This window comes from Mus caroli, unplaced genomic scaffold (genome assembly GCF_978045245.1).
Source record: "Mus caroli unplaced genomic scaffold, Mus_caroli_1 scaffold_2, whole genome shotgun sequence".
NCBI lineage: Eukaryota > Metazoa > Chordata > Mammalia > Rodentia > Muridae > Mus > Mus caroli.
Window position 1 is genome coordinate 159,170,101 of NW_028227257.1, and position 27,570 is coordinate 159,197,670.

The 27,570-nt window shown below is 38.9% G+C and overlaps 1 protein-coding gene across 1 annotated transcript in view; it reads right to left on the bottom strand.

Annotated features, from left to right (window-relative positions):
• Positions 1-27,570, bottom strand: part of Gpr158 (G protein-coupled receptor 158) — a 406,464-nt gene that overhangs the window by 114,651 nt on the left and 264,243 nt on the right. Inside the window, exon 5 of the mRNA XM_021152640.3 lies at positions 27,182-27,250. Within this exon, the coding sequence (XP_021008299.1) occupies positions 27,182-27,250 (69 nt within the window). The remainder of the gene's footprint in view (positions 1-27,181; positions 27,251-27,570) is intronic.

A 27,570-nucleotide genomic window follows, 5' to 3' on the forward strand; every position in this document is an offset into this window, starting at 1 on the left:
CCATGTGCATCTCTTTTATCTCTGCTGTACAACAACCTTCTTACCTTACTTTGAACAATTTGTTTCAACTATAAAATGGTGTAAGAGTTAAATGTTATTTGTCTGTCTATTTTAATTCTCATAGGCAGTCATACATAGTTCTTTTCCTTAACCTTATTTTGATATTATAATTTAAGTACAACATGCCTTACCCTCCCTTTCTTCTCTCCAAAGTCACCCATGTAGCCCTCCTGTTCTCTTTCAAATTCATGGCCTATTTTTGTTAATTATTATTGTACACATGCTTGTTGATGTATATATACATATATTTCTAAATATAACCCAGTCTATCTATAATGCTACTTGCATATATATTTTCAGGGCTGACTGTTTGGCACTGGACAATCAACTGGTGTGCTCTTCCCTGCAGAAGGCCACATCTCCTGGTCCCAGTTTTCTCAGTTTCCTGCAGTTCTCTGTTGAGGCTTGAGACCTTGTGGGTTTTTCTCTGTCTAGTTTGATATGTTAGAAGAAGATGGAGGACAAGAAAGTGGAAGATTAGGATTCAAGTGATCTACCTGATTGGAAAATGGCAATGGGGTGGGGCTGCTTATAGAGAGGGGAGGGAGGGAAATAAAGAAGGAAGAAAGAGGCTGAAATGACAGTAAGGATATCTGAAAAGGGCACATGTACACTTAATGTTCGCTAGTCACCAAAACATACAAACTTATGCCCATCAGGTAGCACAGACGCCAATGCTGCCCAGGTGGAGACAGGTATATTTATGGTGTTCATTGTCTAGCCATCCTAGATTACTTGGTGCGAGTCAAACAAGCATAAGATCTTGCCTCAAAACAGAAACAAGGTGGGTGGCTTTTGAGAAATGACAGCCTTGGTTGACTTCTGCTCTACACACATAAGAGAGGAAGGACATGGACACACACACTAAATACATGAATGTCTCAATGAATATGTAATGAATAGTATAAATAAATAACATAGACAGATATTTGTGACTTCTGAGGAAAGCTTTAGTACAATAGCAAATAGCTGCAAAATCACCTCATGCCCTATTAAACTTAGTCATTTAAACACTCATTTATGTAATAAGTTATCTATATTGTAATAGGTTATCTATATTGCTGAATTATTAAACAATCTGACCAATGGACATACAATATGTTTCCAAAACTTTGCTATTCAAATGAAGCTTTGCCATAGACATACAAATTACTATGTGGCCTGCAGTGCTAAATGCAGAATTATAATAAAAAATAATAATTCCAGAAAGCAGAATAATCTCCTATGAGGGCTGTATACATGGAGCAGCATAAGGCTTATCAGAAAGTTACAGAGATAAGCTCGACTAGAATACAGGGGCACTGGGTTATAATAAAACAGACAGGACATAGTGAGTGATACTGAAGTCAAGCCAGAAAGCACAAAGCCCACATGGCTTTTGTGGCTCTTGGGGCTAAGACAGACTCATGCAAGGATGCCTCTTCAAGTCTTAGTCGTCAGTGACTAAAACCACACAGGACTCAACAACAAACACCCCACCCTGTCTTTTTGCAGAAGGACGATGTCAATAATGTTTTAACCATCAGCATGAAGCTTTTGCAGTCATTGATTTCACTCTTTAGAAATGCTAATTTCAAATGAAATCAGATTAATCATTTCCAGTGTGACAATGTTCCTGACATACAACTTAAAAAAAGGAAAGATTTATTTGACTCAGGGTGCCATAGGTTTTGATCCACAGTTGTCTGGTCCATCGATATGGGTGTGTGCTGGGGCACAATATCTTGGCAGAGAGGTTCCAGTGGAGTGCAGCTGCTGGCCTCAAACCAGCAGAGCATAGAGAGAGGAATGAAGGGGCCAGGGAATGGAATCCTTCAGAGGCATACCCCAGGCCCTGCTCTCTCTCTCACCGTACCCCACCTCCAACTGCTTCCCAATAATGCCATCAAGTTATGAGTGACAGCCCAGCTCTACCCATAGGAGATGCTCACAGTTTCTCAGGGAAGCTACTTCCTTGAGAAGTAAGTAAACTTCCTTAAACGGCTTCCCTGAGAGGGAAGAAAACTTCCTTAAATGGCTTCATATTGTTTCCGTTTCTAGTTATCTTAGTCAGTATTTACCTTAGTCTATATTTAAAAAGAAATGGGAAGAAAGCATGTTTACTTCCTTTTTTTCCTGATTAGTATTTCAGGCACAACACAAGTTTTAGTCCAGCTTTTTTTCTTACAGGTATTTTGTTAATCATTAAAATAGCCAGTTTTCAAGACTCTTATCATTTCGAAAAAACATGTTCCATGTCAAAGGGAGTAAGCTCAGGTAAAACAATGGTTTCCCTTTTATCTCACCAGCCTTAGCATGCTGGACTTAGTGTGCCTACACTGTACCTTAAAGTATCTTCCAAAGAGGTTTGAAATTTGTGCACCCTGAAAGGATTTGATTTGTTGCCTGGGGAAAAAAATCTTTAAAAAAAAAAAAAATCCACCTTAGGTGAATCCCTCTTCAGCAGTTACCTAATAGTCCTGTGGGTTAAATAAGTACTTTCTCTTCTGCCTGAATCATGCCTGTTATATAATCCCTTTCTTTCCAAGTAAATGGAAGAAGCAAGGGAAGGGAGCTATGTAAAGGCTACAATTAATAAAGACAGGCAGTTTGTCACAAAACCAAGCCTGTGTTGTACTTGCATAATCAGTAACAGAGCAGACTCAGAGAGGGACCACTTTGGTCTTATTTTCTCTCTTTCTGAAGACAACACATGTGTATTGTAGAGCAAACTGAATTCCTGCAGTGAAGACAGACCCACATGACCACAGGATGATGACTGTGACAGGGCAGAAAGTGGCTGGAGGTCCAGGCCATATTACAACTATCCTGGACTATCTCAACCCACTAAGAGTTATTTACTACCCACCTCTGCATGTGATCTGACATCTTTGTGACTACGAGGTAAACCCTTCCAAATCCAAACAGACCCTTAGGTTCTGTCACCATAAGGCCAAGAGTGTAAGAAGTTTCTGTGTTTTTCTGTAACTTGCCTACCTGCTGTTCCCACCAATGTATTTGAGAAATGTCTTGATTTAGGAGGGGTTTTTTGTTTTTGTTTTTTGGGTTTTTTGTTTGTTTGTTTGTTGTTTTTGTTGTTCTGTGACTGTACATTTTTATATCACTGCTACTGTGTTGCAACATGGAATTTAGGGGTAGCCCAAATCCATGTTACTAGGCCATGGTCAAACTTGCTTGATCTAGCAAACTATCTCTTATCTCCTTCAAGGTAATAGTTGTGTTTTCCTGTGAACAGCAGCAACCCATGAGATGCAAGATGATAAAACTGCCTGGGGTGTTGGGGTCCCCTGCACAACTAACTGCTTTCTCTTTCATCTTAGCTTTCCAGACCCTTGCATTGTCTCTGGAGGGATGACTATTTTCTAGCCTCCTCCAAGTCCACCAGTTACATAAAACTTCATTCTTAGCAAAAAGTTTAGATAGAAGGAAGTTTACTACTACTCCCTGTCCTTCAGCTTTCTCTACTACTTACTCTTTGGCTCAGGAGACAAAGGTAGGTCCCAAATGGATGCCTCAGGCCTGCAGTCTCCACACATGGGAGGCCGAGTAGGAAGATCATTATAAGATTGCCATGTTCAGGCTAGCCTAGGATATAGGAGAGCCTGTCTCAAGATAACAGCACACCTACACACACACACACACACACACACACACACACACACACACTAAATAAACAAAACACACCAGAGTAGTAGTGAAAGGGTATAAAAAACTCAAAAGATAGAAAATTCTAGTTTTCCTTGTATTTTGTACTCATTGTACAGAAAAAGCCCTATCCCATGATAAAATGAAATAAACACATGAAGAAATGACCACTCCTCCACACATGCTTTGAATAGCATTGGAGTCTTCAAAGAGGTTTCTCAGCATCTCTTGGAGCTTCTTAGCAATACAAATGCAACAACTCTGTCATGGACTTACTGAAGTAGCAGATGAGGAGTGAGGCCAGCCACCTGTGCTCATATGTCACATAAGATGCTGGCTGAAGATGGAGAGTTGCTACCCTATGGCATGTTACTTTAAATAAAGCACCTTGCAAAACCTGGAAGATGTGACAAGCAGTGCTCTGAGCATTGTATATAGGCATTCAGTTCTCATAGAATCTACCATTCCAGTTTACAGGTCATGGATAGCACAGCCATACCCTTAACCTCCACACTATAAAGCACAATATTGATCACTAAGTGCTCACAGGTGTTCACTAGCTAGAGTGTTAAACCTCTCAGAAAACAATTGCTTTAATATGTGTGTCTCCAGAAGCTCTTAAGCAACACTCTGGTTTACACACACACACACACACACACACACACACACACACACACACACACACACACACACACCACCACAGACCACAAACCACACACATATACAGATTTGGTCACATGATTCTATCAGAGTCTTTGGCAGCCAATTCTAACACCATTTGTCCTGCCACCATCTGCATAGCTGGCTGACAATTCAAATATTTATTTACAAATAATATATAATTTATTGAATATGTAAGAAGGAATATGCCTACAGGTATGCCCATGCACCATGTGTGTGCATGGTACCCACAAAAGGTGTCAAACCTTGTGGAACTAGAGTTACAGATGGTTGTGAGCTGCTATGTGGTGGCTGGGATTCAAAACTAGGTTCTCTGGAAAATCAGCCAGTGCTCTTAACCACTGAGTCATCTCTATAATCCCTATCTTGAATTCTTAAGATATGTTATGCTGCATATCAGGGAATTCAAGTTAAATAAGAAATAATACAGCACTTATAAACAATTTGGATATAGAATATGAGATGAAACAGGGAAGATGGCCGACAAATGTCAGTGGCATTACTGTTAATAAAGTAATGTGAGAGACAGGAGAACAGGACCATAAGATAACACAGCACTGATGTTGCTGCAATAGCACAACAGAAATCTGTAACACTGTCCCTCTGCGCTTTCCCTCTAAGTCTGTAGCAATGCTAATCTTCTCCTTCCTCCTCATCTTTGGACACGGAACTCCATTGTTTAATGCTTTCACAGAGTCATCGTAAGGCTCCCTGTAGAATTAATACATGGGCTCATCTCCCTCAAGCAGAAAGCAGCAGAAATGAAATCTACTCGCCTTAAGGAAGAACTGAGAAGGCACGTAAAGATAAACATCCTACTTCCCCGGAGGTAAGACTCTCAGGGTAAAAATGCTGCCATTTGCACAGTACCTAAAGCAGAAGGGCTCTTCAACTTTCAGTACTTACCTTCTGCAGTCAGTATCACAAAGGTCAAAGGTCACCAAGCGAAGAAAAAGAGAAAAACAGGCTAATACATCCTAGTATCTTATCAAGAGCCACCAGAGCTTTTTACAGTGGGAAAAGCTTTTCTTAAAATTCTACATGAACTCATGTCACAAACCAATTCAGCTTTCCTGCTAAGAATTTATGTCCACACATCTCAGAAACCATTCAGTGTTTGCTTTATGCATTAATACCCAAAGTAATGGAGTAAAATTTACTGTGATGATTTCAAAAGTACCCAGGATCCTTGTTTGTCTTGTCTGGATGGAGTTGAATAAAGAACTGATGGACAGCTAGCCTAACATATCTGTGACTTCCAATGGACACCTTTCAGTCACTCTGTCAATCAGTAGGCCATTTGCCTCTGCTCCCACCAGGGTCATCTTAACACTGGAATGAAGTGACCAATCTCTACTGCATCTTGGGAGATGAGCCAGCAACATCAGGATGACCCCTTCCTCTTTTTAAATCCCAATGTATATTCTCAATCAGTCAGGTGACTTGCCTATCAGCTCAGCTCATTTCCTCTATATATATATATATATATGCTGTTCATCTAGATTTCATCATCATTAAATCAGCTAACCCATCATTTCCAAGGATAAATCAATTGAGCGATGGAGGAAAAACTATTCATTGTGATACAATAAATGTTTGTTACCCTTATCTGCCTCTCAGGTTAAGGATATCACTATTAGGTAAAGTTTTCTCCTTTTGGTGTCATATTTTCCTTCCTTCACAGTAGCAACTGACCTTCTGAATTATATGTGTGTTCTCTTCTTTCCTTCTCATTTACCTCAAGGAAGTCATCTTCCCACATCCCAACACACACATCCAATCTTACTCTATTCAGGTGGAATAACATGTCTGGAATATTATGTGATCCTAGGATACATTTTAAGGCAAACATTATAGAATTTACATTAGAGCATTAGTTTTAAATGAGTCTTATATAGGAAAGGCTATATATAATAACATTATAAGTAGATGGGAAGATGGAGAGCTAATGTCAGAGCCTTTTTTTTTGTGTCAATGACAATGAAGTCATTCCCAAATAGAAGCAAGCCTAACATCCTTTTCACAGATCATCTTTGATTTTATCATATGTGATGAGATATAGTGCTATGCCAAGGGCATATGGACAACTGTTTAGAGAGAAATCAATATAAGCAATTTAATCTATTCATACCCTTGTGTGCAAGCTGCCTGACGGTCATACTGAGAAGTGGACAAGACCATCCAGCAGCAACAGGATCACCACCACCATACTTTCTCACATGTTGGAAAACATGGTGAGAGGCAGATATTGTTTACAGAAACACATATGTCATCATTCTTGGATTAGGATGATACATAGTTGGGTCAGCATCTGAATTGGTCATATTTGTAGGATCCCTGTGTTTGCCTGAGATGTTATAACAAAAATGTCAAATGTTGGATGTCTGTTAAACTGTTTATTTCTCACAGTTCCAAGATCAAGGCACTGAAAGGATTGCTTCTGGTGGTGGACCTACCTAACTGCAGATAGCCTTCTATCTTCAACCTCACATGGCAAAAGGGGCGAGGGGTCATTTTGAGGATGATTTTGTAAGGGTACCAACCACATTCATAAGAATTCAGTCTTGTAACCTAATCACTTGGAGAAAGACTCTATATTTTAACAGGGTGAAGAGACAGACACATTCAGACCATAGCAGTCCCTAAACCTAGAGATGGTACTGGAAACAATATGAACTTGGCCACTTAAGGATGGGACAATCACTGAGATTACACACATAGAAGAGCAAGCAACTTCTCTGTTAGATTTTGCATTGTGTCTCTAAATATCTAACAGTAATGTCTATACTTCACAGAAACATGGTCTTATGTCTCTTATCCCATAAATTGTGTGGGTCTCCCTATTCTCATGGATCATAAACTGATACAATCCACGAGGCCACTGGACAGAGATGGCCAGTGTGGGTGGGGAAGCCCTGTGAGTACATATGGTGAATGACAACACTAGAACCAGCATCAGTAGGCAGATAAACTTTAGTTAAGATGATTCAAGATAAATTTCACATTAAGTGTCAAGGTCTAAAAAGTATTTCTAAACTGTCACAAACCATTAAAGTAGATGCACTATTTAGAGAAAACTGGAAAAGAGAAAACACAAAACCATAATATGTCTATAAAATCATATTGCAAAAGCCAACCTCAGAAGAAACAGAGCCAGGTAAAGTGGCCAGGGGAGAATTTGGCAGATAGGTCCCTGTCCTAGTTAGAGTTTTATTGCTGTGAAAAGATACCATGACTATGGCAACTCTTATAAAGGAAAACATTTAATTTGGGACTGGCTTACAATTTCAGAGGTTTGGCTCATTATCATTCTGGTGGGACACATGGCACTGTGCAGGCAGACATTGTACTGGAGAAAGATCTGAAAGTTCTTGATCTGAAGGCAACATCTTGATCTGAAGGCAACAGAAGGAGACTGTGTGCTACTCTGGGCATAGCTTGACCATATGAGACCACCCCCACAATGATATACTTCTTCCATCAAGGCCATACCTACTCCAACAAGGCCACTCCTCCTAAAAGTGCTGCTTCTTATGGACCAAGCATTCAAGCACAGGAGTCTATGGAGCCCATACCTATTCAGACTGCCACAGCCCCCCAGAAGAGCCATTAGAATTTTTGGAGGAAGGGATGCATCTAGAAGTATCTCTACTTGTAAGCCGATTTCAGTTAGAATTTTATCTAAAAAACTTGAGTTGTAATATGTGAAAGATTATTTATGTTACAATTTGTGGGAAAACTCTAATTAAACTCAGTCTACCATTGACCACATAGCCTTTTGGGGCTTGGTGCATAATGGGGGAGTCCCTTAATTAGTGGGACTTCTCCTTCTCTGGCCTTCTCTGGGAAATCCGAAGCCCACACACATGCCTCAGCTTTACCTGAGGAATGTCATGTAGCCTCAATTAGATTATAGGATCAATTTCCTTTTTCCTGATAAAACCTGTTCAGGCAGTACCTGAGTTTCCAGAAATGCTTCCCCATGCTAATGAGGCATTCCAAGTACTCTAAACCCCTAACCAATGTCCTTTGCTCCTCCTGGATATTTCTGGCTCCAATCCCCCAGAATAAAGGCCACTTGTAGTCATTTATAAGCTATATATTTACAAACATTTATAAACTAGCCACAACAGTTTTAGCTTTTCTATTTACATCAATGTCATTAAATAAGAAAGCATTTACTAGGGCTCATGTTGGTTTTGTTTTTACAGTTGCTTTCCTAACTATTCCTCAAACATTGCCAAGTGTTTCATGATGCTTACATTACATTTTCTGTATTAGGTATCCACAGAGATGAACTTGGACATGATTGTATAAGGATCTGACAACTAAGAGCATATTTCCTTGAGACAGTTAAAATTCTCTAAAATCATATATTAACATAGGATAGCCAATCCTGAGATCTAATTTAGCTAAGCTTTGCATTAAAAAAATAACATGCATAAGTCACTTTCCACTACTGAAAAGTGGAAAAGTGGAAAGTGACTTATACATATTGGGTCAGCAGAGGAAAAATCAAAATGCACTACTGTGTGTGTGTGTGTGTGTGTGTGTGTGTGTGTGAGAGAGAGAGAGAGAGAGAGAGAGAGAGAGAGAGAGAGAGAGAGAGAGAGAGAGAGTCAATCAGACAGACAGACAGACAGAGACATGGAGAATAGAAATGCCTTGCCATGAATTACCCATGAGCAAAAGCCTTAATCTACAGACTATAGCAAGTGAATTGGGAACAGATATTTTGTTCTTCTCATGATATTTCAGTAAGAGCCAAAATGCCAGGCTAACCTGCTGCAGACCCCATTTCTTCATTTTGAACAGAAACCATCTGTCAAATTCTCTCATATACTGTGTCCCCGTTTCTGTCTGTTTGATCCAATTTCAGATTCTCTACAATTGTGCTGGTTTATCCTTTCTGTATCACAATTTTTAAAATTAATCTTTTCTTGCTTGTTGCAAAATAAGCAAAGAAAAAATAAATAAGTTTATTTTTTTAATGTCATTTAAGAAGTTGACATTGAAGAAATATTTTTAAATACAAGGGAGTTCCTTGAATGTCTGTGATCTGAGTGCACTCTAGGAGACAGCCCACACCAGGACACAGGATATACAAGCCAGGCCTGCTCCCTAGAAGGGTAAGGAGGTCAAGATTGTGGCAGAAGGCAAAAGATGGAGGGCCAGTGGTTTTGAAGCACCAAAGGTAAGGATGGGCTGGATTCTGTAAGGCTTTGTATGGTGTTTCAGACAGGACATGATGGGAAGGAAGAACAGGCTACATAAGTGGAGCAAGTTTCATGCTAAGACTACATCATCACAAGGGCTCAGAGCACAGTGCCTGCCCTGAGAACAGAACTCTGGGAACAGGAATAGAGTGGGGAGCTGGCTGTGATAGGGTTTGGACAACAGGAATACTATCTGTCCCAGGTGTAAACAAGAGATTTCCAGCTTCTGTGGTTAGAAGAGAGACTAATAACCCAAGAGTAGAAATAGTGACACTAGTTAGAGGCTTACAGTAACAACCTCATTCGTCTTGATGGAGGTGATTCAGATGAGGATGAAAACGAGACCATGAAAGGCTAGCTTCTCGATGTGCTCTAAGGACCACACTTCTCACCCGCTGAGATGGCTGTTATTTTTCAAAACAATGGAAATTGAAAAGGGTTGCTAAGGGTGTGGGTAAAGTGAAGTGTTGTTGGTGGGGATGCAAAATGGTGTACTCACTTTAAAAAACAGTGTAATAGTTTAAAATTTAAAGATGGTGATGCCATATAATACAAACATTACCCTCCTAGGCATATACCCAGACACTGAGAGAGAAGTTCAAATTAAAACACATACTAATATACTTATTAAAGCATGGAGGGAATCCCTACAATTCTGTGGCACTGTCTCAGCATGCAGTTTGTACAGGTTTGATGCTTATATATAGACACAAGAAGTGTCTTGACACAGTTTCCAGCTCTATGCCTTCCTGTGTTCTTCAGTATGGTCAACACAGAAGTTTGCCTCATCTAGCCACCTTCTGGTAACTACCTCCCCCCAGAGCAGAGAGATGAATCCACTGGACTCAACCTACATGGGATGCACAGACACTAGAAATAGGATGAGACTTCAAAGTCCAATATCAATCACAGCATGACAGCAGAGGATGTAACCTATGTTGTCTAACCCACCAAAGAAAACCACCAACAGGAATGCCTGCACAGGTAGGGCCAGGATGCTAGTTTGTGTCTCTGCCCCTGGACCCTCTCTCTCAGGATCCCCATCTGTAAGCTTAGTATACCTTCCCTTTGTCAGTACTTTCAGCCCTTACCAGGTTTGAGGCTTTGTGTATTCCTGAAATATTTACAATTACATCAGTAATTATATGGACCACTTTTTCTCTTCTTCAGAACTTCAGTTTCCTGTATCTGCATTTCCCCTGTGTTTATGGTCCCCATGGTTTGCATGTCTGTCCTTGTCTGTTTTCCTTCTACTCCACACCCCATCACCTCTACTCTCAGTTTGAATTTTGCTGCTTGAGCTTGTTCTCACCATTCTATAACTGTGTAAGGGTTCTGAGTTCATTTTCATTTCTTTCATTCTACTCTTGCTTTCCTGGAACAATGTTATCTCTTTCTCTGTTTTTCCTCTTTTTCTTTGAGCCTCTTCATTAGAAAGAACTTATTCTCTGCATTGTATTTGAGGCAATTAGAATCAGTTATTTAAACCCTCTTCTTTGTATTTCCTCCTCATTTTGTTCTAGCTTGTGGTAATTACTATATTTCACAAAACCAAAAAGGCATTTATAAGAGATAATATAGTCAAATTCATGTTAGTCCTATCTAAGATCACAATATTGTTGTTTTTCACTAAAAAACTAAAGGTTCCAAATTTCAATTGTTTGAAGCTCTTTCAATTTATTAACTCTTTCAGTCAAAATATGGCAGTGGTGGTTGATTAATTTCTAACTCACCCAAGACCCAAACCATTAGCCATCTATCATAGAACACACACCCTGTAAGAGCAGCACTCTTGCATGTTGGTAACTACTCCTATGTCTGAACTCTCCACTCATTGTACAGAGACATGAGCACAAGCCAAGTGGATGAATGGGACTGCATTTTTTTTTATATAAAATGAACAACTGGAGCAGGGGCTGTCCACAAAGCTGTTGCCTGTTCGTGGGATGTATTCTTCTACCTGGGCTGCCTTGTCTGGCCTCAGTGGGAGAGGTCTGGCAGAGACTTGAGTACCAGGATATGTGTGGGATAAACAGGGGCCCCTGACACACCCGTAGGAGAAGGGGGAAAGGATTGTGGGAGGGGATGACCAGGAAAAGGTCAGTGAGTGGGAATGTAAAATGAATAAGTCAAAAAAATTAAATTAATGTTTAAGAAAATTAAATCATGGAGAGTAAAAGGGGGAAAAAAGCTTTTCCATGAGATTGCTCCAACTGCCTTGAGGAAGGAGTTCCAGACTTCAGATAATGCTTGCTCTTCAGGCTTCAGTCTGTGCTTCTGAGTTAGTCTAAGCTTTGAGAAGTGAAGAGACTCCTAGCCCCATGCATGCTTCCAAGCTACTTTGCCTTTGATAACAATACCCTGTCTTTCACCCTATTGCTTTTTCTTACTTGCTCTGGATATTTTACAATCTTTTATGTAAGCTTGGGGAGTTTAAAATAAACATCATATTGACACATGTATTTGTGCCCTTTATTGATCATAAACCAATTAAGGAACCCACAGGATAAGAATCTACTATCAACTGAAATGGATGCATTAGTCAAAGCAAAACAAATTTCTAGGCTCACATTACAAATAAATGTTATAAGCTGAAAATGCCCTCTGGTAGTTGTTGTTGGGTTTTCCCCCTGAAAGTCTGTTTACTTCTTTTACAAGCTACACAAAAGTATTTAAGTGATCATGGGTGATAAATCATTTGCTCACAATGCATGGGCTTCAAACCATGAGACTCTTTTGAGAATCTGTGATAAAAGGCTTCAAAAGCAGCCCCTCGAGCTACCAATTATAACAGTGCTGACTTTAGTCAGATTTCGGTTTGTCTTTGTCTGCACAATGATGATAATGTCTAATTTGGACTTTCCAATGTAAGCATTGTTACGAAATCATCTGTAGTCCAAGTTTGCTTAGAAATGACAAAAATAACCTTAATTCTTGCAAATCTGAACAACAATATGCAGCATAAAGAGAATAAAAGTCCATTGCATAACACAGAAGAGCAGAGAACAGCCCAGTCTCCTTCTGTGGAAGAACCCAGCCCTAAAAACAGTCTATTTTATTCAAGTGTAGTTTAAAAGCCTCTAATTCCCAGCAAATTCCATGAGCCATTCTGGTATATTCATAGCAGGAGCTCAGAGAGTATGCAAGGTATTTAAAAGCAGGGGAGGTTGTTGTCACATTTAAGCAAACTCGACCTTTTCACTACACAGTATGAATATTCCCAGCCCAAACTTGTTTTCTGAATTCAGAGCCTTGTAGGTTTTTGATTTTCAATTAGGGATGCTCAATTGGTACAGTCCATCACAATATTCCAATATACTAATAATACCTGAAACACTTCTTTTTCCCTTTTAGATAAAGCACTTTCAATTGCATTTCATTTATCTGATTATTTAAACATTTAATTCAATACAAGCAAACTCTATCTAAATGTTGTAAACCTCGTTTCTGCACAGTCTAAGAAACTCAGGTCATCCCGCATCAGTGATGCTATCGTCCTGGTCAAGACTGCTTCACACATGCACATGCACACCTGCATACGCTCCCTTAAAGAACTTCACGATCAGTCACCAAGATAGCATTTCTTGATCTATTGTGTAAAGAAAATGAATCGCCTATTTATGCTTCATGAATAATGTATTTTAATATCCACTGTCTCAAGAATTGTACACTATGACCCTTAGTTTAATTCATTTTAAATAATTTGACCCCTTCAGTCTTCAGAACATGGATAATGTCATACTTTGTTTCAGTTATCAACTTGTCACACCTGGAAAAAGCAAACCTTGGTTGGAAACTTGCCTCCTCAGACTGGCATGAACTCAGGGCTGAGGGAGCATTTTCTTGATTGTGAATTGGTGGAGGAGGGTACATACCACTATCAGTGGTGCTATTCTTAGGAGGGTCTGAGCTGTAGAAGAAAGGTAGCTATGAAAGCCAAAGAAAGCAAGCCAGCAAGCAGCATTCTCCCAAAGGTAAAATTGGGAGCTAAGGATGAAGCCAGCAGAGTGAGTCATGGTGGTGAAGAGAGTTTGCATGGTAAATCTCCTTCTCATGAGGGCTTATGGAAAAGTCCTGCCTTTATATTTAAGTATCAAGTGTCTCCCCTTTCTATCTGAATCTAATGTCACCATGGGTATAAGGCCACCAAAAGACTTTCAAACATGGATTCTACTCAATTAAAGCATCACCAACAACTGCTCAATATTTAACCAGACATTGTTATTTCAAATGTTCTATTTTTCTCTACCATGTCTTCTCTGTAACAGGCTTTACAATTCTTCTACAGATTATAGGTGATGCTCAGAAGTACCACCACTTAAATGAGGATACATCATCTTACTAAAAATTATCCATACTTTTGTTCATAACACAGAAGGACCTTTTTTAATTAGATATTTTCTTTATTTACATTTCAAATGTTATCCTCTTTCCTAGTTTCCCCTCTCAAAATCCCCTATCCTCTCCCCCTTCCCCTGTCCCCCAACCCCCCATTCCTGATTCATGGCCCTAGAATGCCTCTATACTGGGGCATAGAACCTTCACAGGACCAAGGGCCTATCCTCCCATTGATGACTGACTAGGCGATTCTCTGCTATATATTCAGCTAGAGCCACTAGTCCATCCATGTGTTTTCTTTGATTGGTGGTTTAGTACCAAGGAGCTCTGGGGTACAGGTTAGTTCACATTGTTGTTCCTCCTATGTGGTTGCAAACCCAATCAGCTCCTTGGGAACTTTCTCTAGCTCCTTCATAGGGGACCTTGTGCTCTGTCCAATGGATGACTGTGAGCATCCACTTCTTTATTAGTCAGGCACTGGTAGGTCTTCTCAGGAGACAGCTATATCAGGGTTCTGTCAGCAAGCTCTTGTTGGCATCTGCAATCGTGTCTGGGTTTGGTGATGGTTTATGGGTTAGATCCCGAGGTGCGGCTGTTTATAGACGGTCATTCTTTCAATCTCTGATCAGAAATTTGTCTCTGTAACTCCTTCCATGGATACTTTGTTCCCCCTTCTAAGAGATATTGAAGTATCCACACTTTGGTCTTCCTTCTTCTTGAGTTTCATGTGTTTTGCAAACTGTATCTTGGGTATTCTAAGCTTCTGGGCTAATATTCACTTATCAGTGAGTGCATATCATGTGTGTCCCTTTGTGATTGGGTTACCTCACTTAGGATGTTATGAACCAGATCTATCCATTTGTCTAATAATTTCATAAATTCATTGTTTTAATAGCTGAATAGTACTCCATTGTGTAAATGTACCACATTTTCTGTATCCATTCTTTGTTGAGGAACATCTGGGTTCTTTCCAGCTTCTTGCTATTATAAATAAGGCTGCTATGAACATAGTGGAGCATGTGTCCTTATTACAAGTTGGAGCATTTTCTGGGTATATGCCCAGGAGAGGTATTGCTGGATCTTCCCAGTATGACTCTGTTCAATTTTCTGAGGACCTGCCAAACTGATTTCCAGAGTAGTAGTACCAGCTTACAATCCCACCAGCAATGAGAAGTGTTCCTCTTTCTTCACATCATAGCCAGCATCTGCTGTCACCTGAATTTTTTATCTTAGTCATTCTGCCTGGTGTGAGGAGGAATCTCAGGGTTGTTTTGATTTGTATTTCCCTGATGATTAAGGATATTGAACATTTTTATGTGTTTCTCAGCCGTTTGGTATTCCTCAGTTGAGAATTCTTTGTTTAGCTCTCTACCCTATTTTTAATAGGGTTCATTGGTTTTCTGGAGTCCAACTTATTAAATTCTTTATATATATTGGATATTAACCCCCTATTGGATTTAGGATTGGTAAAGATGTTTTCCCAATCGGTTGATTGCCTTTTTGTCTTATTGACAGTGTCTTTTGCCTTACAGAAGCTTTGCAATTTTATGAAGTCCCATTTGTTGATTTTTGATCTTACATCACAAGTCATTACTGTTTTGTTCAGGAATTTTCCCCTATGCCCCACTTTCTCCTCTATAAGTTTCAATATCTCTAGTTTTATGTGGAGTTCCTTGATCCACTTGCACTTGAGCTTTCTATAAGAAGAATGGATCAATTTGCATTCTTCTACATGATAACTGCCAGTTGTGCCAGCAGCATTTGTTAAAGATACTGTCTTCTATCCACTGGATTGCTTTAGCTCCTTTATCAAAGATAAAATGATCATAGGTGTGTGGGTTCATTTCTGGGTCATCAATTCTATTCCATTGATCTACCTGTCTGTCACTGTACCAGTACCATGCAGTTTTTATAATTCCTCTGTAGTACTTCTATTATTGTTGAGAATAGTTTTTGCTATCCTAGGTTTTTGTTATTCCAGATGAATTTGCAAATTGCCCTTTCTAACTCAGTGAAGAATTGAGTTGGAATTTTGATGGGGATTGCATTGAATCTGTAAATTGCTTTCAGCAGGATAGCCATTTTTACTATATTTATCCTGCCAACCCATGAGCATGGGAGATCTTTCCATCTTCTGAGATCTTCTTCAATTTCTTTCTTCAGAGACTTGAAGTTCTTATCACACAGATCTTTTACTTCCTTAGAGTCATACCAAGGTATTTTATATTATTTGTCACTATTGTAAGGGGTGATGTTTTCCTGATTTCTTTCTCTGCCTGTTTAACATTTGTGTAGAGAAAGGCCACTGATTTGTTTGAGTTGATTTTATATCCAGCTACTTCACTGAACTTGTTTATCTTGTTTAGGAATTCTCTGGTGGAATTGTTGGGGTCACTATGTATACTATCATATCATCTGCAAATAGTGATATTTTGACTTCTTCCTTTCCAATTTGTATCTCTTTGATCTCCTCTTCTTGTCTAATTGCTCTGAATAGAGAAAGTGGGCAGCCTTTTCTGGACCCTGACTTTAGTGAGATTGCTTCAAGTTTCTCTCCATTTAGTTTGATGTTGGTTACTGGTTTGCTGTATATTGCTCTTATTATGTTTAGGTATGGGCCTTGAATTCCTGATCTTTCCAAGATTTTTATCATGAAGGGGTGTTGGATATTGTCAAATGTTATCTCAGCATCTAACAAGATGATCATGAGGTTTTTGTATTTGAGTTTGTTTATATAGTGGATTATGTTGATGGCTTTCCATATAATCAACCATATTGCAGCCATGGGATGAAGCCTATTTGATCATGATGGATGATCATTTCCATATGTTCTTGGATTGAGTTTGAGAGAATTTTATTGAGTAATTTTGCATTGATATTCGTAAGGGAAATTGGTCTGAAATTCTCTTTCTTTTTTGGTCTTTATGTGGTTCAGATATCAGAGTAAGTGTGTCTTCATAGAATAAAGTGGGTAGAGTACCTTCTGTTTCTATTTTGTGGACAGGTTTGAGGAGTATTGGAATTAGCTCCTCTTTGAAGGTCTGATAGAATTCTGCACTGAACCCATTTTGTCCTGGGCTTCTTTTGTTTGGGAAACATTAATGACTGTTTCTATTTCTTCAGGGGATATGGGACTGCTTAGATCATTATTCTGATCCTTAATTAACTTTGATGCCTGGTATCTGTCTAGAAACTTGTTCATTTCATCCAGGTTTTCCAGTTGTGTTGAGTATAGGGTTTTATAGTAGGATATGATGATATTTTTGATCATCAGATTCTGTTGCTATGTCTACCTTTTCATTTCTGATTTTGTTAATTAGAATACTGTCCCTATGCCCTCTAGTTAGTCTGTCTAAGGGTTTATCTATCATGTTGATTTTCTCAAAGAACCATCTCCTAGTTTGGTTAATTCTTTGAATAGTTCTTTTTGTTTCCACTTGATTGATTTCAGTCCTGGGTTTGATTATTTCCTGTCATCTACTCTTCTGTGAATTTGCTTCCTTTTATTCTAGAGCTTTTTGGTGTGCTGTCAAGCTGCTAGTATATGCTCTCTCTAGTTTGTTTTTGGAGGCACCCAGGGCTATGAGTTTTTCTCTTAGGATTGCTTCCATTGTGCCCCATAAGTTTGGATATGGTATGACTTCATTTTTATTAAACTCCAAAATTTCTTTAATTTCTTTCTTTATTTCTTCCCTGACCAAGGATTCATTGAGTAGAGTGTTGTTCAGCTTCCATGTGTATGTGGACTTTCTATTATTTATGTTGTTATTGAAGATCAGCCTTAGTCCATGGTGATCTGATAGGATGTATGGGATTATTACAATATTTTTGTATCTGTTAAGTCCTGTTTTGTGATAGATTAGGTGGTCAGTTTTGGAGAAGGGGCCATGAGGTGCTGAAAAGAAGGTATATGCCCTTATTTTAGGATGAAACATTCTATAGATATCTGTTAAGTCCATTTTTTCATAACAACTGTTAATTTCACTCTATCTCTGTATACTTTCTGTTTCCAGGATCTGTCAATTGATGAGAGTGGGGTGTTGAAGTCTCCACAATTATTGTGCGTGGTACAATGTGTGCTTTGTGCTTTATTAATGTTTATTTAATGAATGTGGATGCCCTTGCATTTGGAACATAGATGTTTAGAATTGAGTGTTAATCTTGGTAAATTTTACCTTTGATGAGTATGAAGTGTCCCTCCTTATCTTTTTGTTAACTTTAGGTTGAAAATCTATTTTATTCTATATTAGAATGGCTACTCCCACTTGTTTCTTCAGACCATTTTCTTAGAAAATTGTTTTCTAGCCTTTTACTCTAAGGTAGTGTCTATCTATGTCACTGAAGTGGGTTTCCTAAATGCAGCAAAATATTGTTCCTGTTTACGTAACCAGTCTGTTAGTCTAAGTCTTATGTTCCTTTAAAGGGCCAGATTTGTGAAAAGAAATTGTGTAAATTTGGTTTTCTCATGGAACACATTGCTTTCTTCATCTATGGTAATTGAGTGTTTTGCTAGGTATAGTAGCCTGGGTTGGCATTTGTGTTCTCTTAAGGTCTGTATGACATCTGCCTAGGATCTTCTGGCTTTCATAGTCTCTGGGGAGAAGTCAGGTATAATTCTGATAGGTCTGCCTTTACATGTTACTTGACCATTTTCCCTTACTGCTTTTAATATTCTTTCTTTGTTTTGTGCATTTGGTGTTTTGATTACTATGTGATGGGAGGTATTTCTTTTCTGGTCCAGTCTATTTGGAGTTCTGTAGGCTTCCTGTATGTTCATTGGCACCTCTTTCTTTGGTTAGGGAAATTTTCTTCTATAATTTTGTTGAAGATATTTACTTGCCCTTTAATTTGGAAATTTTCCTTATAGTCTATACCTATTATCCTTAGGTTTGGTCTTCTCATTGTGTCCTGGGTTTCCTGGATGTTTTGGGTTAGGATCTTTTTGCATTTCACATTTTCTTTGATTGTTGTGTCAGTGTTTTCTATAGTATCTTCTGCACTTGAGAAGTGCACTCTTCCATCTGTTGTATTCTTTTGTTGATCCTTGCATCTATGGATCCTGACTTCTTCCCTAGATTTTCTATCTCCAGAGTTGTCTCCCTTTGTGATTTCTTTATTGTTTCTATATTCATTTTTAGATCCTGGATGGTTTTGCTCAATTCTTTTACCTGTTTGGATGTGTTTTCCTGTAATTCTTTAAGGGATTTTGGTTTTTCCTCTTTAAGTGCTTCTACCTATTTACCTTTGTTCTCCTGTATTTCTTTAAGGGTATTATTTATGTCCTTGTTACAGTTCTCTATCATCATAATGAGAAGTGACTTTAGATCCATATCTTGCTTTTCTGGTATGATGATGTATCCAGGACTTGCTATGGTGGGAGAGTTGGGTTCTGATGATGCCAAGTAACCTTGGTTTCTGTTGCTTCTGTTTTTACCCTAGCCTCCTGCCATCTGATTATTTCAAGTGCTCCCTGCCCTCAATATATCTGACTGGAGCTTGTCCTTCCTGTAATCCCAGTTGAGTCAGAACTTCTCAGTGTCCAGCTTTCTTTGTGATCCTGTGATTCTGGAATTCTATGATGCTGAGATTCTGGGTGTGTCAGAGTTCTTGGCAGTCAAGCTTCCTCTGAGACCCTGAGATCCTGGTCTGACTAAGCTCCTCGGATCCTGAGATCCTAAGATCCTAAGATCCTGGTGTGTTAGAGCACCTGGGAGTGTGCGTCTTCTGGGGACCCTGGGACTGTCCGCTGAGTTTGTGCCCAAGGTGACTTGGTGCTGGGGCTGACTGGAAAAAACCTGAAACACTGGGGGTGGTGGGGTTCCTGTGTCTCTGCTCCTCCCGGCCCCAGCCATTCCTGGTTCTTTTAGAACAGATGTTGGGTTCCACTTACCAGTGATCCTAAAATCTTGGGCTTTTTTTGGGCGCCTGGGGGTAAAGAATCTATTGAGGATGGTGGACATCCATCAAGATCATGCACAAGGTGGCCTGGTGCTGGCACAGTCCAGAAGGAATCCAGAATGGCCTTTCAAAGGTTTTCGTTTTTTTTTTTAATGCCTAATTATAGACATTAAAAGCAAACAATAAATGAGCCATTATTCTTAGTTTCCTCCTGCCTAATAGACTCTTTGCAAGCAATTGCAACAGGAAAAGGACCAGAGAAGATGGGAGGGATTGCATTTATTTAAGAACAAAAAAAATGTCATAAAGCTGGGGATCAGAAAGTAAAGAGGAAATATTGCATGTTGAGACAGTAGAAGCAATGAAAACCTTATCATAGGCCAGGACAAGAGTTTTAACATTTCTTCTAAGGACATTGATAAGGTATCATTAGAACTGCATAGAACTGATGGTTTTAAAGATCTGTTAATGGTTGGGTACATAATAGTTTTAAGCACAGCAGAGGTTCACAAAAAGCAAACAAACAAACAATAAAAACAGTTAGGGCAAGATATTTTCATATTAAGATAATTCTTCAGATTATTCAGGTCATTTTAAATCTTTCATTTAATTATTAGGTCATTCTGTGATTCTGTTCAAATACCTGTTTGGTAGTTCTATGGGGAGATTAAATATTAGGCACATTCTGATCACTGTGGAGATTATATCTTGATACATTTGGGTCTTTAAAGAGAATAGAAAATGAAATTCTAGACCTAAATAGATCAAGAACACTTGATATAAGTTGACTGGCAAAGAGGAATAGAATATTAACGGAGAGGGAGCAGGTGAGGGAGCCATCTTGTGTCCTGGGTCCATTGGAGACCAGTCTGCACAGGTCAGCTCACGGACTGCAGAGGGAGAGCAAGCAGACTGCAGAAGAGACACAGCTTCTGATACAGGCAGAAGCGACATAACTTCTGGGACAGACCCAGTTTTGGGCACCAGATATCCAGGCACCTTTCCCTGCCAAAGGAGAGGTGGCCACCTGGGAAATCTCTGAGTTCCAGAGCAGGTGAGAGAGCCATATTGTGTCCCAAGTTCCTCTGAGACAAGTCTGTGCAGGGGAACATGCAGACTGCAGAGGCAACACATCTTCTGGGACAGGTCCTGTTTCGGGCCTTTGTCTTCAGTCAGGAGGCAGGTCTGAATGCCAGAACTCTGTGCACCTTCCCTGCAAGATGAGAGCTTGCCTGCAGAGAGTACTCTGACCACTGAGACTCAGGAAAGAGCTGGACTCCCAGGACTGTTGGCAGAGACTAACAGGATCACAGGAGGAACAAGCTCCAACCAGAGACAACTATACCAGCTAACTCCAGAGATTACCAGGTGTCAAGAGGCAAACATAAGAATCTTACTAACAGAAACCAAGACCACTAACCATCATCAGAACACAGCACTCCCACCTTAGTCAGTCCTGGATATCCCAACACACCCGAAAAGCAAGACTAGGGTTTAAAATAATATCTCATGATGCTGGTAGAGGACTTTAAGAAGGGCATTAATAACTCACTTGAAATACAGAACACTGCTAAAGAGGTAGAAGTCCTTAAAGAATTACGGGAAAATACAACCAAACAGGTGATGGAATTGAACAAAACCATCCAAGACCTAAAAAGGGAAGTAGACACAATAAAGAAAACCCAAAGTGAGACAACATTGGAAATAGAAACCCTAGGAAAGAAATCAGGAACCATGGATGTGAGCATCAGAAACAGATACAAGAGATAGAAGAGAGAATCTCAGGTGCAAAAGATTCCATAGAGAACATCGGCACAACAATCAAAGAAAATGCAAAATGCAAAAAGATCCTAACACAAAACATCCAGAAAATCCAGGACACAATGAGAAGACCAAACCTACAGATAATATGTATAGATTAGAATGAAGATATTCAACTTAAAGGGACAACAAATATCTTCAACAAAATTATAGAAGAAATTTTCCCTAATCTAAAGAAAAAGGTGCCAATGAACATACAGGAAGCCTACAGAACTCCAAATAGACTGGACCAGAAAAGAAATTCCTTCCATCACATAATAATCATAACAACAAATGCACTAAATAAGGACAGAATATTGAAAACAGTAAGGGGAAAAGGTCAAGTAACATATAAAGACAGGTCTATTAGAATTACTCCAAACTCTATATGCCTCAGTACAGGTGAACACTAGGTCCAAGAAGTGGGAGTGGGTGGGTAGGGGAGTGAGGGGGGATATGGGGGACTTTGGGGATAGCATTTGAAATGTAAATAAAGAAAATACCTAATTTAACAAACAAACAAAAAAGAATTACTCCAGACTTCTCACCAGAGACTATGAAAGCCAGAAGATCCTAGACAGATGTTATACAGACCCTAAGAGAACACAAATGCCAGCCCAGGCTACTATACCCAGCAAAACTCTCAATTACCATAGAGGGAGAAACCAAAGTATTCCATGATAACACCAAATTCACACAATATCTTTCCAGGAATCTAGCCCTTCAAATGATAATAAAGGGAAAACACAAACAGAAGGATGGAAACTACACCATAGAAAGAGCAAGAAAGTAATCCTTCACCAAACCTAAAAGAAGACTGCTGCAAGAAGAGAATCCCAACTTTAACAACAAAAATAACAGAAAGCAACAATTTCTTTACTTTCTCTTAACATCAATGGATTCAATTCCCCAATAAAAAGACACACTAATAGACTGGCAACAAAAACAGGATCCAAAATTTTGCTGCTTACAGGAAACCTACCACAGGGACAAAGAGAGACACTACCTCAGAGTGAAAGGCTAGAAAACAATTTTCCAAGCAAATGGTCCGAAGAAACAAGCTGGAGTAGCCATTCTAATATTAAATAAAACTGACTTCCAACCCAAAGTTATTTGAAAAGTCAAGGAGGGGCACTTCATACTCATCAAAGGTAAAATCTACTAAGATGAACTCTCAATTCTGAATATCTATGCTCCAAATACAAGGGCAGCCACATTCATTACAGAAACTTTAGTAAAGCTCAAAGCATACATTGCACTTCACACAGTAATAGTGGATGTCTTCAATGCCCCACTCTCACCAATGGACAGTTCCTGGAAATTAAACTAAACAGAGACACGTGGACACTAACAGAAGTTATGAAACAAATGGATTTAATAGATATCTAGAAAACATTTATCCTAACACAAAAGGATTAACCTTCTTTTCACCACCACATGGTACCTTCTCCAACATTGACCATATACTTGGTCACAAAACAGGCCTCCACAGATAAAAAAATATTGAAATTATCCCATGCATCATATCTGATCACCACAGACTAAGGTTGATCTTCAATAACAGCATAAATAATAGAAAGCCAAACTTCACGTGCAAACTGAACAACACTCTACTCAATGATTCCTTGGTCAAGGATGAAATAAGGAAAAAAATAAAGACTTTTTATAGTTTAATGAAAAATGAAGCCACAACATACCCAAACTTATGGGACACAATGAAGGCAGTGTTAAGAGGAACACTCATAGCCCTGACTGCCTCCAAAAAGAAACTAGAGAGAGCATACACTAGCAGCCTGACAGCACACCTAGAAGCTCTAGAACAAAAAAGAAGCAAATTTACTCAAGAGGAGTAGATGGCAGGAAATAATCAAACCCAGGGCTGAAATAAACCAAGTGGAAACAAAAAGAACTATTTAAAGACTCAACCAAATGAGGAGCTGGTTCTTTGAGAAAATCAACAAGATAGATAAACCCTTAGCCAGACCAACTAGAGGGCACAGGGACAGTATTCTAATTACCAAAATCAGAAATGAAAAAGGAGACATAACAACAGAACCAGAGGAAATCCAAAACATCATCAGATCCTACTACAAAAGGCTATACTCAACAAAACTAGAAACCCTTGATGAAATGGACAACATCCTAGACAGATACCAGGCACCAAAATTAAATCAGGATCAGATTAACAATCTAAACAGTCCCATTTTCCCCAAAGGAATAGAAGTGAAGAAGTATTAAAAAAGTATAGCAAAGTAAAAACAAAATTCGAGGCTTTTGGGCCCAGGCTTGGGAGTGTAGCCTTTGTGGCTTAGTGCTCCAGGTACTGGTCATAAAACAGATATCGACATTCCTGCACCTACCCGCTTCCTGGGTTCAATTCAAAGAATGGCACCCTGACCATTACTGGAACCTACAATGCAAATGTGCTATCTTTAGGGGCTCTTAGATTGTTAGGGGCTCTTAGAAACTGTCTTGAGAGATAACCTGACACTTGTGACTTTATACTTCCTTGTGACTCTTAACTGGTATTTTTAGTATTTTCCAACAACACCCTCCCCACCTCCTTGAGTTGTGGTTTCTTCCTTTAAATACCCCCTTACTCAGCTACTCGGGGCGCCATGGTCCTCTACCCCTGCGTGGTGTATGACCATGGGCCCGAGAACGCTCTCGAATAAAAATCCTCTTGCAGTTGCAGCAAGACCGTTTCTTGTGTGATTTGGGGTGTCGCCTCTCCTGAGTCAGAACATGGGGGAGTCCTCACGTTGTGGGTCTTTCAGAAGCAGTCATAAATAGTCTCCCAACCAAAAAAAAAAAAAAAAAAAAAAACAAAAAAACAAAAAAACCCAGGACCAGATGGGATTAGTGCAGAGTTCTATCAGACCTTCAAAGAAGATCTAATTCCATCTCTCCTCACACTATTCCACAAAATAGAAGCAGAAGGTACACTACCCAATTCATTCTATAAAGCCACAATTACTCTGATACCTAAACCACACAAAGATACAAAAAAGAAATAGTACTTCAGACCAATTTCCCTTATGAATATTGATGCAAAAATACTCAATAAAATCCTTACAAACTGAATCCAAGAACACATCAAAATGATCATCCATCATGATCAAGTAGTCTTCATCCCAGGGATGCAGGGATGGTTTAATATACAGAAATCCATCAAAGTAACCCACTACATAAACAAACTCAAATACAAAAACCTTATGATCATCTTGTTAGATGCTGTGATAGCATTTGACAAAATCCAATACCCCTTCATGATAAAAGTCTTGAAAAGATCAGGAATTCAAGGCCCATACCTAAACATAATAAAAGCAATATACAGCAAACCAGTAACCAACATCAAAGTAAATGGAGAGAAGATGAAAGCAATCCCACTGAAATCAGGGACTAGACAAGGTACTTTCTCCCTACCTATTCAATATAGTACTTGAAGTCCTAGCTAGAGCAATTAGACAACATAAGGAGATCAAGGGGATACAAATTGAAAAGGAAGAAGTCAAAATATCACTATTTGCAGATGATATGATAGTTTATATAAGTGACCCTAAAAATTCCACCAGAGAACTCCTAAATGTGATAAACAGCTTCAGTGCAGTAGCTGGATATAAAATTAACTCAAACAAATCAATGGCCTTCTCTACACAAGGATAAATGGGCTGAGAAAGAAATTAGGTAAACAACACCCTTCACAATAGTCACAAATAATATAAAATACCTTGGTGTGACGCTAACTAAGGAACTGAAAGATGTGTAAGATAAGAACTTCATGTCTCTGAAGAAAGAAATCAAAGAAGATCTCAGAAGATTGAAAGATCTCCCATGCTCATGGATTGGCAAGATTAACATAATCAAAATGGCTATCCTGCAGAAAGCAATCTACAGATTCAATGCAATCCCCATCAACATTCCAACTCAATCCTTCACTGAGTTAGAAAGGGCAATTTGCAAATTCATCTGGAATAACAAAAAACCTAGCATAGCAAAAACTATTCTCAACAATAAAAGAACCTCTGGTGAAATCAGCATGCCTGACCTTAAGCTGCACTACAGAGCAATTGTGATAAAAACTGCATGGTACTGGTACAGCAACAGACAGGTAGATCAATGGAATAGAATTGAAGTTTATTAGAATTGAAGACATTGATTTGAAGTTTATTAAAAGGATTATCCTTTTATTGGGGTACATTTTACAAGTTTTGAGAAGGGTAAGGTGGTTACCTTTATTTTAGTTTTAAAAGTGACTAATTCGAAAAGTAGAGTTTGAGGTGCAGAAGCTAAGAGAAGCTTCTGATTGTTGTAATAAGCCAGGAGTGATCATGGTGGTAGGAGCTGACTGTAGAGTGCATTTGCATTGCTGTTTATTTTCAAAGGGAAGCTGGCTGGCTAACATGAGAGAAGAGGTATAAGACCCACTTGTAGGATTTTGATCCCAGTAACTAAAAAAAATCAAGTAGCCTTGGGTGGAAAGCATAGAGACTGGATTTTAGGAATCATTAGAACCTCAGCTGGAAATTTTTCTTGTGATTCCAATGAAGGTAAAAGTAATCAATTGAATATGAATTTGGAGTTCAGGGGAATAGTCAGTCTGAAGATACAGATGCTGTGGCCATTAGCATATAAGCAGCAGTATTTCAGACTGTGTTGCTAGATTAGATAGTCAGTGACAGTGTCTTTAAGAAACACTCTGTGGATGGAGTCCCAAGGCACTTGGCTATTACAATGAGAGAGACAAAGCATAAAGAAACATGAGAGAGAACTGCAATAGGAACAAGAAGGAAAGAGTATGATGTGGGGCCAACCCTGCCTTTTTCTCCAATGCCAGCTCATCTTTTAGATCTTAGAAGCACTATTTGATATCATCTTCCCTAGATTTGGTTATGAGTCTTTCCTAAGTGCCCCTATGGCAAAATGCTCTGAGTCTTTTTCATTCTGTGTCACAGACTCATTTCTTCCTGTAAGCCATAAGCTTCTTTAAGTAAGAAATCAAACGTATTCCCAGAAATTAGTCCTGTGCTTATCCCATAGTAAACTCAGGGCACCAATGATTGAACTGAATTAGTAATTGGTACTTACCATCACAGGCACAGTACTACTGTGATAAAATGAACCTGCTATGATTATTAGGACCAGTGCTATATATACATTTATTTCATTGAGTTTATTTCTCTTTGTAATTATTCATAGGGAAATTTCTAGCATTAGTTTGTTGCTACATTTGCAGTTCTGATTCATATAATGGAGCAGGAAGAATGAAAGTAATATTATTTTTTATATGTTAAACATGTACACTAAATAGGACCTTCATATGCTACCTTATGTAAATATTTGACCTTCCTCACAAAATTAGGAAGAAAAGTACAATTAATTTAGAAGAAAAAAAACCCACAAGATTGATTAAGTATCTAAGCTCATTGAAATTGTATGAGTCAGATTTAAATATCTATGAACTTTTTGTTAATATGCTATACATACAAAATATGGACAATCAAGACAGGTAACTCGTTTTAAAACAGCAGGACATCACTTACCGGAAAGTATAGGAGCAGAGAACCAAACAATATTGTTTCCAACAGGATGAGCCCAGATGCCCTGATGCTCTAAAAGACAAATCAAGAATGTCAGTGTTAGCTTAATTTCCAGGCAGAGAGGATTTATGCTACTGTCAAAATGCCTCATTCCTAAGAACAGCATTCTTCCGGACGAAATTAAGTAAATAAATGAAATCTAGCTAGTGTTCAGGTGGGTGAACAGCTGGCAGATGAGGGACATCTGATTATAACAGGTGACAGGCTTGACAATGGCATCTTCATTCTCTGCAACTTGGGTTACTCAGTCATCTGAAAAGCCAAGAACACTACCTTAAAGATTCCTGTTATTTCAAAAATTGTAGCCAACACAAATCTTTTCTCTATCTCTA